General features: G+C 35.8%; 2 protein-coding genes across 2 annotated transcripts; one reads left to right on the forward strand and one right to left on the reverse strand.

Moving 5' to 3' along the window:
• The first annotated feature begins 230 nt into the window (after positions 1-230).
• Positions 231-8481, forward strand: LOC142980556 (T-complex protein 11-like protein 1). Its single transcript, XM_076126006.1, has 9 exons — positions 231-671; positions 1555-1749; positions 2120-2240; positions 3241-3447; positions 3804-3954; positions 4371-4534; positions 4974-5155; positions 5553-5719; positions 6349-8481. Exons 1-9 carry the CDS (start codon positions 574-576, stop codon positions 6543-6545), a joined length of 1482 nt encoding a protein of 493 aa, XP_075982121.1. The 5' UTR covers positions 231-573; the 3' UTR covers positions 6546-8481.
• Positions 8482-8831: 350 nt separating this feature from the next.
• On the reverse strand, positions 8832-14796 carry atms (RNA polymerase II-associated factor 1-like protein antimeros). Its single transcript, XM_076126076.1, has 10 exons — positions 14571-14796; positions 14116-14491; positions 13611-13900; positions 13001-13199; positions 12512-12694; positions 12136-12212; positions 11594-11764; positions 9665-9854; positions 9227-9427; positions 8832-8977 (listed from the first exon to the last, which is right to left on the reverse strand). Exons 1-10 carry the CDS (start codon positions 14636-14638, stop codon positions 8915-8917), a joined length of 1818 nt encoding a protein of 605 aa, XP_075982191.1. The 5' UTR covers positions 14639-14796; the 3' UTR covers positions 8832-8914.
• Between the last annotated feature and the right edge of the window lie 661 nt (positions 14797-15457).

A 15457-nucleotide genomic window follows, 5' to 3' on the forward strand; every position in this document is an offset into this window, starting at 1 on the left:
TTAAGTAGGTATCGAAGGAAAGGCCTGGTGCAAATCCGTGGCAAAAACAAGCATGATTTTACACGTTTTTATATTATGAGAATAAACTCTGCATCAACATTGACCATTTTTTAACGATATCATAATTTTATATTTTCAAAGAATTATATAATTTAAAAATAATACAAGGTGCGTCTAACTGATAGCAGTGAACAAAACGCAATACTCTATTTTTCTGTAAATTTGACATTTCGTGACAGCCAACTAAATTGACAAGTAAATAAATGAAAACATCTGTTACATTTTGTTTAAATAAACGAAAACATCGCAAAAGATTTAAAAGTGAATCACACGTGTATTAAAGAGGACTAATACGTGATTAATATTTTAAATTTTCGCGTAGGAAGTAGTTTATCGGTGTGTTTCTTTGTTGTAAAAGTTAGGTTATGTGTTGTTATGACCCAAGGTGATTGTATCGGATGATTTGACCGTTTTCATGTTGTGCCTTTGAGTAAGTCTGCCTTATATGGGGTGAAGAAATTACCTGACTTTACTCCGAGTTTTACTTGAATCAGTTTGTGTTAAGTTTTCGCAATGAGTGAGCGTGAGGGGCCAAGTGGTTCAGGGTCGCAAGGATCCGACAAAAATGATAAAACCAGGACTCCTTCGCAGCCTATGCCTACTGGATCCAAGTAAGTAATAAAAAAAATATATTCAATTTATTTCTTTAAAAAATCTAGTTATAAAATGTTCTCTTATTGGATTACAATACATGTTTAATCAATAAATAATAGGTATCTGTCGGATTAGTGATGGTAACTATAGTACGTTGCTTTGTTATCATACACAAGAATTAATAGAAATGTATGTAAATAGTTGTCAAAATTTATCTAATCCTTTGTTCATCCAGGTAGGTTATATCAGGAAGTTAACTGTAATATAAGGTATGACTCATATCTATGTCATGACCACAAATAGGGTTTACATAACAAAGCAACATTGCATTGTCTTTGTAGTTTGTCTAGATTTATCTTTTATATCTAACATACCTATATTCTAGAATATTATAGAATGATCTAGTAGCTGTAGTGGCTTAAATATTATGACGATTGTTTGATGTACCTAACATAATAAAGATACATGTTTGATATGAAACTGAATTCTAGACAACTTTGTTCTTAGATTATAGACTTACTTACTTTTGTTTGTTTTTCCATAAGCTGTTTTTAACCTTCCGGAACCAGTCTATTGGTTTTGAGTAAACTTTCTTGACTTTGTTTTTTTTTCTCAATATATCAGTTAAAACATCAACAATTTTTATATTTAAACTTTCTTTATTAAAATTTAAAAAAACAAGGAATAAGAATCCTATTTTTAAGCAAAAAATAAACAAACACACGAAATCATTATTATATTTGACTGCCCAATGTTTCATTCAAGTTATATCAATCATGGTCATAGACAGTCTGATGTACTTATTGAGCATCGTCTTCTTGTAACACCCATTACTAATCTTAGTATTCTGTGTACAAGCCACAATAGCTTAAAAACTTTTTTCAAATTTAATATTCACAGTAACAGTTACTATGCCAGTGAGCCAATTCAGTTCAGAGTCCGTGGGTCAACAATAACGGGAGCATCACCCCCTACATTTGTGACATTAGAGGACATCATGAAGGCAGCCCATGGCATGCAGAACATGGCTCTTGCTCATGAAATAGCTGTGGACCAGGACTTCAAATTGGAGACTTTTGAACCACCAGATAACAGGTAATATTATAATTATATGTTTGAATGTACATATTCATAGAATAGAGATAAATTATTTTCATATTTGAGTCAGAAGGACTTTCTTCTTGGTTTTTATTGCAGTGATTCATAAAAAATTCTGTCATGTAACATGACATATTGGTAAGTTTATTGCTTAAGTTTTTCAATGATTCAATGGTGAGATTTTGCTTTGTTTATTGTAAGACAGTTTAACAATTTCTGGTCCATCACCCTAAGAAACCAACACAACCATGCTTGTGCATTTATGATCAAAAATACAACGCCTTTCATAGTATAAGATAAAAATTTCAAACACTGTAATCTAAATAACCATAAATATACCACAGACTTAAAAAACATTTCATTTCAGTTATCAAAAGTTGGTAAAAGAAACAATGCACAAAGCATACTTCGACATTTTGAGAGAGCAGCTCAACTCTGATCCACCAGAGTATAAACAAGCTCTTGTACTGTTAGAAGATGTCAAACAGGTAATATGAATACTAATTATTTTATTGCATATAATAAGGAAATATTTCTTATTCTGCCTTATTGTCCTTTTTATGGAAAGACAAGCTTTTCATCTACAACCCATTATAAATACAGACCAACACTAATAATACTGCCTTTTGTTATCGGGTAGATATTTTATGTATTCATAAAATAGTAAGGATTCTCTAATGAGTACCTGCTACATTGTCCTTCCAAGAGCAAATTGACGAACTAAGGAATGCATATGTATAGTCATAATGTTCTTTATAAGCCAACTGACGAAATTTCATGTTTACATAACTTCTAAAATTTAATTAACTCATGAAGTATAAAAGTAATTAGTACATTACATATGATTGCATAATGTGTTACTAAAACTGTAAGAGGAAGGTATTCAAGTGAATGTCTTGCAACAGTGTTATAATCGTTTTATGTAACACACTTGGCACACATCCAATGTATTTCAGTGCTGAAATTCTGTTTCAGTATACTGTTATTGAAGTCTTAATTAAAGCCAACTTCTCGAAAGCCTCAAATATTTGGTTATAGTTAGAAATAAAAAATCTAGGTTTGAATTGAACTGTTTAAATTACGGTTGATAGAAATTCCTGAATTTTGATTGCTTTTGAATTTTTTTTTTATGATATTGAGGACAATTTCGACCGCGTCTGAATTTAATTTAACAGACAATCTATCCGATAGAAGAAAGTGATAACAAAGAAACATTTTGTTAAAAAAATCCCGTAAAAATTGCACCTGATAAACGAGCCAATAGTTATTTAAAGTGGTGAATTAAGAATTTGTATTTTGACAGATTTCTCGTACATGTAATTTATTATATTACTTACTAATCGAGAAGGCTATTCCAAACTGGTATTAACCATTTCCAGCTTTAACCGTAAAAATTGATCCAATAACCAAATCAATACCTCAAAGGTTAAATAGCCGATCTTGGTTGTTCTTAAACCCCAGTTCCAACAATAGGTATATTTATTTCAGGGTTTATTCTCAATCCTGTTACCCCGCCACACGCGTATCCGTGAGATGATCGAGGAAGTCCTAGACGGCGAGTTCATCAAGCAACAGGCTGAGAACAACAGCTTAGACTTCCACAAGTATGCCAGTTTTGTGATAGATCTTATGGCGAAGCTGGCCGCCCCCGCCAGGGATGAAATGATACAGAATATTACTAAGCTGACTGATACAGTGAGTATGAATAAGATTTCTTCTTAAATTAAGCACATCTTTGCTGTTAAATAATATAAATACTATAGCAACTAACAGATAATACTTGCACAACGCGACGGTACTATTTATTTTTTATCGTTGTTCCAAGTCTAACTTAACACGATTTTAGTTGTTAGCTTTTGCATGAGCCTTTAAATTCATTCTTTCTTAAACGAAATTAAAAAAAGGTCCTTTGAAGTTAAATTTGTAGTTGACGTACTTGTAAGAGCACACTTTTTCATTCCCTCCTTAAAAACAAACAAACGAATTGCACATTATCTAGCTAAGATATAAAACAGTATATTATTATTCAAAATCAATACAATTTTCTCCAGGTGGACATATTCCGTGCTATCCTAGAAACGTTGGAAGTGTTGAAACTAGACCTGGCGAACACGCTGATCGCGATGATCCGTCCTCACGTGCAACAAGAGAGCGTGCACTACGAACGAGCCAAGTTTGATGAAATGCTGCTCATAACTGAAGGTAATGTTCGTGCTATATGGACATTTTGTTGTTATTGCATCATATTGACAGTCCCAGATTCGAATTCCTGTTTAGAATGTATTTTTCTTGTAATTTTCACTTAGCCAATTCCATTCGAATTAGCGAAATGTGCCGTAAGCTATTAACCCTTTATGTTTGGGCAAGTGTATGCACAATACACAGGCACACTGTCCGTTTTTCTCAAAGCCCGGTGGATCAAACAATCGACACGACTCGCGATTCTTTTCTAGTAACAGTTTTAGAATAATATGACAAATTATGTTCTGTTCTATTAATTTAGGGAACAATAAAATAGTTTATAGAGAAACGGTACGATAACATCAAAAAAGTAGTCAAGGGTAAAAGTAACACATATCTCTCCTACTGTGTCTAAATAACTATTTATTTCCATCCAGATGGCATGAAACACACTCGAGAATGGTTGAAGCGTCACATAGAAAAGGAAGGACTGTCTCTACCGGTGACTGACAAGACGATTATTCGAAATGTCACCGCACAGACTTTGGCCAAGGCCTATTTAGAGCTGTTAGAATGGAATGGAACTAAACACTATCCTGAGGTAAGTTGTTAATTGTTTTTAGTAATAAATAAATAAATTTAACCCATTAATGTCCCACTGCTGGGCAAGGGTCTCCTCCCGTAATGAGGGAGGGGTTAGGCCTTGAGTCCACCACGCCGGCCAAGTGCGGATTGGGGACTTTGCATGCCCTCAATAAATGAATTAAACAAATTTTAGGCATTCAAGGTTTCCTCACGATGTTTTCCTTCACCGTTGGAGCATGTGATAATTATTTCTAATACACACATAACTTCGAAAAGTCATAGGTGTGTTGCCTCGGGTTCGAACCTGCGACCACTTGTGTGGGAGGTATCAACTTATACCACTCGGCTATCACTGGTTTTTTTTACCATACTCTATTATATTCTATTTTACCATACAATCAGATTCGCAGCTAAACATTAAAATGTTCTTTAAAGTATTTGTCTTTTTATCTTAGACGGTAGCTCTCGACGCGCCTCGCTTCACAGAGCTAGGCACGCAGGTGTTCCGGCTCATCGTCACGGCGTCGCTGATGCTGGCCAGTCCGTCGTGTGCCACGGACGCCAACACTGCCGCCGTACACAAACTCACGCTCAAGGATAAAATCGTCATCATTATTGATAATACTAGTAATGATATGTGAGTATGTACTGTACAAATGTTTTAATCGTAACATTTTTTACTCGGTAGGTTTTAAGAAATCTCGTAATGTTTTTTGGTATAGTGTGAGCTTTTGATTAAATAAATCAACAGCTCACATTTGATCTCTCTTCCCTTATACTTTTATTTCTTTTTGCATCACGCTACCCCAAAGTGTAGGCAAATATGTTTGAAATACATATTTACAGGGTTAGTCCTAGAGGAATAGGGAGTTATTATCGAACATCTCTAGAAATAAAAATTATGAACCTTACTTTTCTAATATTAATTTACTCATTTTGTTAGTAATAAACCCCCTCCCAAAAGTGCATAGTTCTATTATCATGAACAATGTACGTAAGTAAAATTTACATAATATTCTTATTATTTTCGCCAGTGAACTGAAATCCGTCCTACCGTCTGTGGCCGAGGAAGTAATCCTGGTGACAGAGCAGTTGTTAGAGAACCTCAATCAGCCAGCGCTGAACAATGAGACGAAGGATCTCATCAGAACTCAGATCACGTCGCTCGGTGACCCCGAGCATAGAGTGCGCGAGATTGTTCGTAAGTACACACAAAATACATCTTTATGTAATATTTATGCTTAAACTATTCTGGATAAAAGTAATGTATTATTAATTAGAAGAAGAATTAGAAGCAGAAACCATGAAAAACATACTGTGCGAGTGTGATGCTTTAGGAAGGAAAATAATGGATCTTCTAGGATGCGGTTACCCTAAACCAGAAGACTACATGCTGCTTCCGGTGGGGTGCATAGCAAAACTAATAAGTTTTGCCCTGCCCCCCAACGTCTAGAGTAGCAAAGGACGGGGTGACACAAAGGATCAGGAATGGTCGAAGTGTCAGCCAGGCACCGGCACCCCCACCCCTAAGATAAGATAAGAATGTATTATTAAAGCTATCAGGAAAATTTGACAATGGCTGTGGCCAACTCATAGATGGTCGTGCGATCTACAAATTATGTATCCAGATTTTTTTATTCTTTGGGAATTGTGATTGACATTATTGTAAAGTCATTAAAAATTCAAGAATTTTTTTAAACTACTCCTAAATTATTGACATTAAATTCATCTTTATAAAAAGACAGCTGATTCAATATACGAGATAAAACATGCCTTTGCCAATAGGTTAAGTCAGAAGAAATGCCTATAAAGAAGTACTTTTCCCAACAGGTCAGCGAGTTCACGAGTTCTTAAAAACGATCCTCGTCTGCGGTGGTGGTTCCAGACAAATCCCTGTAGGACTCTCTGCTCTGTCACGTGAACTGACGTCAATCTCGGGAACACTACTCCGATACGTCATGCACAACAAGGCAGTCTTCACATCACACTATCTAGACCTTGTTGAGGCAGAACTCAGTAGACCCTAAGTTATATCTATTAGTTTTAATTTATTTAAATTTAAAATCGACTAATCGGGCAGGTTAAAAGTAACTACAGAATATTTATGGCCAGATTCATTACTTTGAAATAGGCATTGGTTTTCGTATCAAGTAGAATATTGATTGATTTTATGTCATGTTATATATCACTGTGCTTCTGGATAGGTTAGCCAATACTTATCTTTAAGAGGAGAAAACGGCCCTCAGTATGGCAATCATAAAATCTGTCCGATTATTTTTAACACTGGCAACAAAACGTAACATAGTGTTACCTACTTTATGATTTTCTGATTTGGTTCCATGTCCTATTAAAACTATCTGCACTAATAAATTAATGTGCTTTTTTCAATAACTTATGTACCTTAATGTTTTATAATATATCGATTCCAAATGTTAATTCATGACCATTTGAATGTTTTTAATGTACCTATAAGAAGTTTTTAAAATCCAAGCAAGAAATGAAATTGTAACCTTAAAATTATGATAGATGTTGCCACGTTTTGCACAATAGATTTCGAAATAACATTATGACTGAGACAATAAAGATTTTATTGGTGTACAAAAACAATACCGTTACATCAATCCTTGTGTTCACTTGCCAGATACATCATAATACAATAATATGCGTAAAATTTATACATAGTAGTAGAAACATTGCTATACGTAAGTTTATACTTGTTAAAAATAAACCCAGTGTAAAAACGTCGTAATGCACTCACGAAAACTAAGATTATGATCGTAGAATTCCATTCCAAGTAATTAATAGAACAACTGAACTGTTTTCCGCCTAAAAAAATGAACTGAAAAACGCCCCATAATAAAATAAACTTGCTATAATTGTCACCTAGTCAATGTAATGGTGCTTACATGAAATTGGAAACGTGCTTCAAGACTAATATAAATAATAAATTAGATATTATATTCAATGAATTTTAGTATATTTCATAGTTGAATATTTACAATTGATTAACAAAGTATTATGCAATAAATATTTGTACTCTTGAAGGATGTTAGCGTCTATAGTCAGGCCGTTACAAACATGCGAACTACGTCATAGTCCAAAGAATCATAGGAATATGAAAATGTGGAAGTGTGAACGATAGACACCGATAAAATAACGTGACTAGGTACGCACGTTTGAAATGGCCCGAGTATAGTATGACCATCGAGCGAAATCACAACTCTTGTTGCGTCGACGCATCTTAAAACGACTTTATACAGCAAGACAAGATTCATAGACGAGCGTCTATGTTACCGGTGCATTTAGCGGAGTATTGCGGACTAGCCCTTACCATTCGTATTGAAAATATATACCCATGTTAAGTTTAACCAAACAAGACAATTAACAATTAATTTGTTTTGAATTAATGACTAAAAGTGTCTATATTAAAGGCTGTGCGGCATTAATAATATACCAACATTATTCGTCAATGTGCCTATCTTTGTACGCGAAAATGTATAAGAACTTTTGCAATCAAGAATTAAATATTTATGTGAATTCTCTCATGAATGAAGCTTTTAAAAGTAATTAAATATTTTTCCTTTTTGCTTGAGTGAGAAGTTTGAGTGATTTTTCATTTAGTTTAAATAACTAATACATATTCGTAACAACTAGTATTTTTACCTGACATATCGCAATATAAAATAGATACTTATTATTTACTAAAAATGATTGCATTTTGAAAAATATTTGCTGTGATCCAAATTTTAAGAAATATTTACGGGATATTTGACCCAATAAAGTATTTAAGGGTCCATATTCGAAACATAATCGTTTAATAACTGGATGAAATGTAGGTATAAAATGAATTGTTTTATCATTGTGTCAGATAAAACGGGAGCAAATTAGTTTTTTATTTGTGAATCCAATGTGTTATTTGTATGTAATCAAGTGGTTGATGCACTAATAAAAGTATTGATATGATTCCAGGTTCTTATTTAACTCCTTATAGCTTTAGTCACTTTCCCACTTTATCCTTACCACAGATAGTCGTAAACTAGGACTATGAACAAACACTTAAAAAATCACATTAATGTCCTTTGTTCACAACGTAGCATAAATCTCTCATACCCTATGGTCAGACCCAAGCTATATAGGTAACACATCATTGACATAGGTTCGGATACAGATACACAATGCCAAAATTTTCACCAGATTACGTCGTTCTGGTGTGCGAAAGGCTTAACACAAATACACGTTTCAAAAAGCACTGGTGTCACTATTAACAACATGTTTGTCTGTTGTTTCATATAAGGGTTAAATTAAAGCCATGAGTACAATCTTAACATTTTATTACACTTTACAGTAGCAGTCGACAGACACATCGAGTTACACACGACACAGAACACGTGGTGGTTCAGTCAGAGCCGCTGCGACGAGACGACGCGCTCGACGCGGACCCGCTGCGGGAACGAGAACCCTGCGAATAAATGAAGAAAATGCCACGTTATGCAATTTTCTACCATCCATACGATGTAAAACGAAAGTTTCTTTAACTGCAAAGTTTTCCTGGCTAAGGCAGATAATTTACATCCTAGACATGGTTTGAACTTCTAAAATATTATTGAAAGTCTGCAAGATACCTAATACCCAAGAAATAATACCGCATAAAAATACATGTCTCAAATTTATTTCAAACAAAAAAATATGGAAAAATTCCTAAACTTACCTGCTTAGAGCCACTACGCGAGCGACTCCTCGACCGGTCAGAACCACTGCCAGAACCCGAGTTTCTTCTAGAACTAGCGCGGGACGAGGCCTTCGAGCCTGACGCCTTGGACGAGGCGCGGGAGGCGCGTGAAGATGCCCGCGATGATCGCTTGCTGCGAGACGACGCGCGAGATGATGCTCGGGAACTCGCGCGAGAAGCCTGCAAACATAAGAATAACATTACATCTTTACGAATTTCGCACTACATATTGAATTCTTCTGTTAAAAATGTATGTCTAATTTAAACACATAAGCCATTAAATGAGCCATGTTTTCAAATAACGACGCGCTTAAATATTATTAAGTCGTTTTAAATATAAAACGAAAGCATTGCAGTCGTTAAATGAAATCATAGTACTACCTTATTATATGAAATAGAAGAATATATCACATTTACCTTGCCACTAGCTTTAGAGCTAGCCCTAGAAGCGCGGCCACTAGCCGAGCTAGCACGGGATGCCTTCCCGCTCTTAGAACTGGCACGGGACGATGCTCGCGACGAAGCGCGGGAACCGGACTTCGAGCGAGAACGGGAACGTGAGCGAGAGCGGGAACGGGAACGAGAACGAGATTTTGCTGATCCAGACCTGTGGAAGTCACGATATAAAAGATTATTAATGCTTACCAATACAAGGATATCTGATCTGATCACTCATCAACATAGGATCAATGATGAAATGTTATTCAAACTAATACGTAAACCAAACAGGCAGAATAGATGTGAATAAATGGGCAATAGTAAAAGGACTTTAGCCAGTATATTGAAATGTTTTAAGAATGATTATCATAATTCAGAACTGCGACGGTTAATTCACGTCTTAGGCGCTGTCTCCACGAGCGAGAGAATCGCGGCGATATTATCGTCGTGCCACGTATTTCTATACACTCTCTATGGAACCGTCTCCACACGGCGATAATATCGCCGCGATACGACGAGTGTCAACGAGCGTGCGAAACGTCAATACATCGTCGCTAGTCGGCCGCGACAAGCAGCGGGTCCGCCGCGCGATCGCGACGAGCGCGCAGCGAGCGCGCTGTCAAATGCAGCGTCATTTATTTTCAACTAGCTGACCCGCGCAACTTCGCTTGCGTCACATAAGAGAGAATGGGTCAGAATTTTCCATGTTTTTGTAACACCTTTTACTGTTAGGTACTCTGCTCCTATTGGTCGTAGCGTGATGCGTGATGATATAAAATATGCTTTTTTTTCACGAAAAATATTCTCAAAATCCATACTTTTCCATACTAATATTATAAATGCGAAAGTAACTCTGTCTGTCTGTCTGTTTGTCTGCTACTCAATCACGCCTAAACTACTGAACCAATTTACATGAAATTTGGTATGGAGATATTTTGATACCCGAGAAAGGACATAGGCTACTTTTTACCCCGGGAAAATGACGCATTTCCCGGGAAAATTCAGGTGGCGAACGAAGTCGCGAATAATCAATATAATAATGACATTAAATTAACAAAATTCCGTTGTCATGGCAACTGTTTTAATGGCGGATATGCCTTAGCGCGACTTCGTTATATTAAGAGATATAAACAATTTTAAGAATATTTTTCGTGAAAAAATAAAAGAATATTTTATATCATCACGCTACGACTGATGATAACAAAAACGTGGAAAATTCTGACCCATTCTCTCTTATGTGACGCAAGCGAAGTTGCGCGGGTCAGCTAGTTATTTATATCTCTTAGTATAACGAAGTCGCGCTAAGGCATATCCGTCATTAAAACAGTTGCCATGGCAACGGAATTTAGTTAATTTAATGTCATTATAATACTGATTTTTCGCGACTTCGTTGAATTTTCTGAATTTTCCCGGAAAATGCGTCATTTTCCCGGGGTAAAAAGTAGCCTATGTCCTTTCTCGAGTATCAAAATATCTCCATACCAAATTTCATGCAAATTGGTTCAGTAGTTTAGACGTGATTGAGTAGCAGACAGACAGACAGATAGACAGACAGACAGATAGACAGACAGACAGATAGACAGACAGACAGAGTTACTTCCGCATTTATAATATTAGTATGGATGTTGCCTCTTGTTTCGAGAAGCTTTTTAAACAAGGAAAACGCGGGAATACCGTTACGAGTCGCCGCGGAATCTCAGCGATTCCGTCACGACTCGCGACGATACGCGGCGGAATTATCGCTCGTTCGTGGAGATTGTCCGACGATACAAGGACGGACTCGTCGCGATTCTCTCGCCGGTGGAGACAGCGCCTTAGGCACTACCATTTCAATTATTAACACCGGTACTACAGACTGATGGAACCACGTAAAGGTATACCAAGGAATTAAATGACGGTTTCTCTTACCTCGCTGAACCAGACTGTGCGGATCCAGAGCGAGACCTGGACTTCCTGGATCCGGAGCCGGAACGTGAACGACTCCTTGACTTGGATTTTGATTTCGACCTCGACCTCTCGCGGGAGCCCGACCGCGATCTTTGAGGAGACTTCGACGCCGATTTGGAACGGGATCGTGATCTAAAAAACAAAACAAAACTTTTTATTCAGCAGACCTATAAGCGTAAACGGTTTTGTAAATCTTTGAAACATTAATCTTAAGATTAGTTATCACTCAATTTGAGATACACTTACGGCTTTTAGTAGCATGATTAAATATAGGCGAAGAGTTTCTTATTCCCGGTTTCAAAATACATGTAGCGGTAGTTTATCTATTCAATTGCAATTTTTACATGAGTTTTTTTGATCTATTGAATAGATAAACTACCGGTAAATGTTTCTCAGAAACCGAGGGTTAGGGTTGGGGAATATTTTGACCTGCAGGCGTTTATAGAAAACCTGTGACATGAATTAAAATGTTGTACCGTTATGTATTGAGATACAATGCTTACCTTTCCTTTTCTCCATTCTGTTCCTGCTTTTCTTCTTCTTCCTCATCATCTTCCTCCTCTTCTTCTTCGTCTTCTTCCTACAAAAGATACAAATTATTACTGAAGCTAGTTTTATCTAGACATTTGATAAAGATTATTGTGCATTTACATATTAAGAAGACTATATTCCAGATGATAAAGTTGTAAGTTGTCGAGACTTTAGGGTATACAATAGAACCAATGACTCTATTTCGGAACGTAATGTAAAATTAAACCTATAATCTCTTCAGCAAAAAGATGACAATAATCTTCGAGCCATGCTGATGAACTTTGGGTGGCTACAATTTGGACACTAGATTGACTACAGATATACAATCAATAATAACGAATATTTTACCTGAGGTGGTTCAAGTTGTTTCTCCCTAAGTCTAAGCATGCGGTGTTCAGCCGCACTGAGCGGACGATGCGTGACGACCAGACGTGTGAGGGCCTGGGCTGCTGCTCCGGCGCGAGCGCGGCGCTTCGACAGACGCACACGAGTCTCCAACTCGTTGTAGTACACGCAGTGGTTGCGGACCACCTAAACATAGTCAATCATGTTAATAAATTCAACTTAATACTAACCATACAATATTACTAATTGTTAACTCTTTCATTATTACTACTTGTAGAGAGCCTGTTGACCATGTGTATGAGTTATAACAAGTAACAAAATAGTTGCTTATTGTATAAGAAGTCAAACTTAAAGATGCATTTAAATTTCTGGTCAAAACACTATTTTGAAGCCTGACATTCAAAATAGAAGACGATTTAATGGAGTTAGAATAGGAGACAGGATGGTCTAAATCGAGTTTTATTTACAAAAGAAATGACTCCAAAAACATACCAAAAAGTAATTTTCTTCGTATCCTTTAGAGGCTTTGCTCTTGACGTTCCAGTTGTATTCCCTAGCCATTTTGTACTCGTAAGTATCTCCGTCCATGTATAACATGTTTTCTTGTATGTCGCGGCGACGCTTCTGAATCGTCTCTTCAGTGGGCAGACAGTAAGCCACAAACTGTTCTCCACTTTCGTCCATCACACCTCTGAAAACGAAACAAAGTTAGTACAAGCTTTTTGATACTAAACATACATAAGCTACTACACAAATAAAGTTAGGTAAAGAATTTTAGTGATATTATTTTATCCTCTATATAGATAACAAAATCACACAAAAGTTGAATAGATAAATCCCTTTTTACACAACAGAGGAAAACTAAAGTTATAGATTACAGAGGAATATCACACCAAGACAAGACCTATGAAATGCATTATAAAAAAGAAAACAACCAGCCAGATAGTTTCGTGTAAATAGTTGATAAAAAAGACATGAAAAAGCATGAAGTTACATGTTTAAAAATATTGTGGATCTATTTGCAAGTCAAAGACATAAAGATCAACATTATTTCATTCTTTGATAACACTAATATAAAAATAATGCTATTGCAATCACTCACCGAATCATAGCTTGAGACATAGCCTCAATCTGTCCAGCAATATTCTTATCTGCAGGTGCAGGATCAGAGTCAAATATGACCTGGGCACATGGGTACTTCCACATGTCGAAGTCTGGGAACACGGGCATGACCTCCACAGGTGTAACACCAGGTTTACTGTAGTGTTTCTCTATAGGCTTCTTGTTATCTTCAAAGGTCTTCTCGATAGCCTTGATTTGACTCTCACGGTCCATGTATAGAGTCTCTTCACTGAATATCTTCTTGACATTGTAACCGACTTTGGCTTCAACCTAGAGTTAGTGAATTGAATAAGAATGTGTGTATTTTGGTAATATGAGTTTTATAAAACTTTTCAAATTAGTATTACACTGTAAATACATCAAGTGCAGTTAAAATACATCACTATTATTACCTGCAAATATAACAATATAATTTAGGTTTAACTTTGAAGAATGCTTTTTGTAGTGAAGTCAATTAATCAAATCAATAGAATACCAAAGCTTACCTTCTCCATAGATTGAGGCTGGAATCTAGTCTGTTCTGTGGAGATATATTCAGATCGTCGCAACCAAGACACATTCTTAGCATGATGTCTGGATCTCTTTGAGTCTTGTGGAGTAAGAATGTCATCTTCCAATAATTTCTCATCAGCAGCATCTAATAATGCGTTTCCATCTCCTTGGTATATATCACGGTTTATAAGATCTATATGAACTCCCAAGTCGTGCTCTGTGAGCACTTCATACCGGTAATTCTTCTCCAAAGAGGTCGGATTATACTGAATGAATCGCGTCGAAGGAAAAGGATATGTAATAAACTTTAAATCGAACGGTATATCTGGCAGTGTATTGCAATATTTAACACGCGTCACCAACTCCGATCTAAAAATTTCATTAAAAATATGGTAATCATTTTTTATAAAAATATTAGAAAGAAATCTTGAAAGTTTGCTCAACTAACCTCCTTTCGCCCGTCCGCTGAGGACGTTTTTCACGTTCCGGTTCATTTGTTTGCACCGTAGGCGGCATCTTCACAGTTATATTGTTCCCTTATTTACTAAAACATTACATTAACACAAATTAGTCATATCAAAAACACTTAAATACAGAGACCATTTCGTAAAATTACACAAACAACGCGATTGATATTATCCCGTAATGACAATTTTGACAACAAGTCAATTGGCAATTTGGCATTGCTTCTGGCAGAAAGTACCGTAGACAAACTTATTTTACGGCGAGCAATACCCAGCTGATACCCTCCAATAAATAGTAATGAGAGACTGTGTTTAGAATGTATAAAATATATTAAATATTCATTTTCCTGAAAAGAATACTTTTTATCCTACAGTAATAGTATGATCACAGGGTGATATTCAGTAAAAATTAACCATCATAGCAACAGCTCATTTAGTTAAACGCAGAATGTACCCACATATTTAACGTGTTATCCTTGTAAATTAATATTAAACTCTACAACTCTAACTACATACATAAGGAAAAATATAAATATTAAAAAGATTTTACTGTATTTTTTTAAAGTATCAATATGTTTTTTTTTATTACTTGCCCCTCTGAGTTCTTCCATTCATTCTTTCATACTTTCCAATAGGGATGTATATTGATACTCCAATATACATAATAAAATAAAAATGCACTCGATTGAGGGTCAATCGATATTGAACTACGTAAAATGGAATTCTTTAGAAATAAGAAATAACTATGAAACAGTTATTTATAAAAAAATAGTTAAGCTATCTAATTAGAAATACAATTATATTGCATCTTTTGCTTTACGAGAAAGATCAGTCACATGCATTAATAAGTTAGGTTCAAAGAATTTGTTAC

The sequence above is a fragment of the Anticarsia gemmatalis genome, chromosome 18 (assembly GCF_050436995.1).
Source record: "Anticarsia gemmatalis isolate Benzon Research Colony breed Stoneville strain chromosome 18, ilAntGemm2 primary, whole genome shotgun sequence".
NCBI lineage: Eukaryota > Metazoa > Arthropoda > Insecta > Lepidoptera > Erebidae > Anticarsia > Anticarsia gemmatalis.

Bases quoted from the DNA above. Each gene is read 5' to 3' on its own strand.
- LOC142980556 (XM_076126006.1), top strand. From the start codon at position 574: ATGAGTGAGCGTGAGGGGCCAAGTGGTTCAGGGTCGCAAGGATCCGAC. The intron at 3,955-4,370 runs GTAATGTTCGTG...ATTTCCATCCAG, and splicing joins AATGCTGCTCATAACTGAAG to ATGGCATGAAACACACTCGA. The intron at 5,720-6,348 runs GTAAGTACACAC...TTTTCCCAACAG, and splicing joins TAGAGTGCGCGAGATTGTTC to GTCAGCGAGTTCACGAGTTC.
- atms (XM_076126076.1), bottom strand. From the start codon at position 14,638: ATGCCGCCTACGGTGCAAACAAATGAACCGGAACGTGAAAAACGTCCT. The intron at 13,200-13,610 runs GTGAGTGATTGC...TTTCGTTTTCAG, and splicing joins ATGTCTCAAGCTATGATTCG to AGGTGTGATGGACGAAAGTG. The intron at 12,213-12,511 runs GTAAAATATTCG...TATCTTTTGTAG, and splicing joins AACAACTTGAACCACCTCAG to GAAGAAGACGAAGAAGAAGA.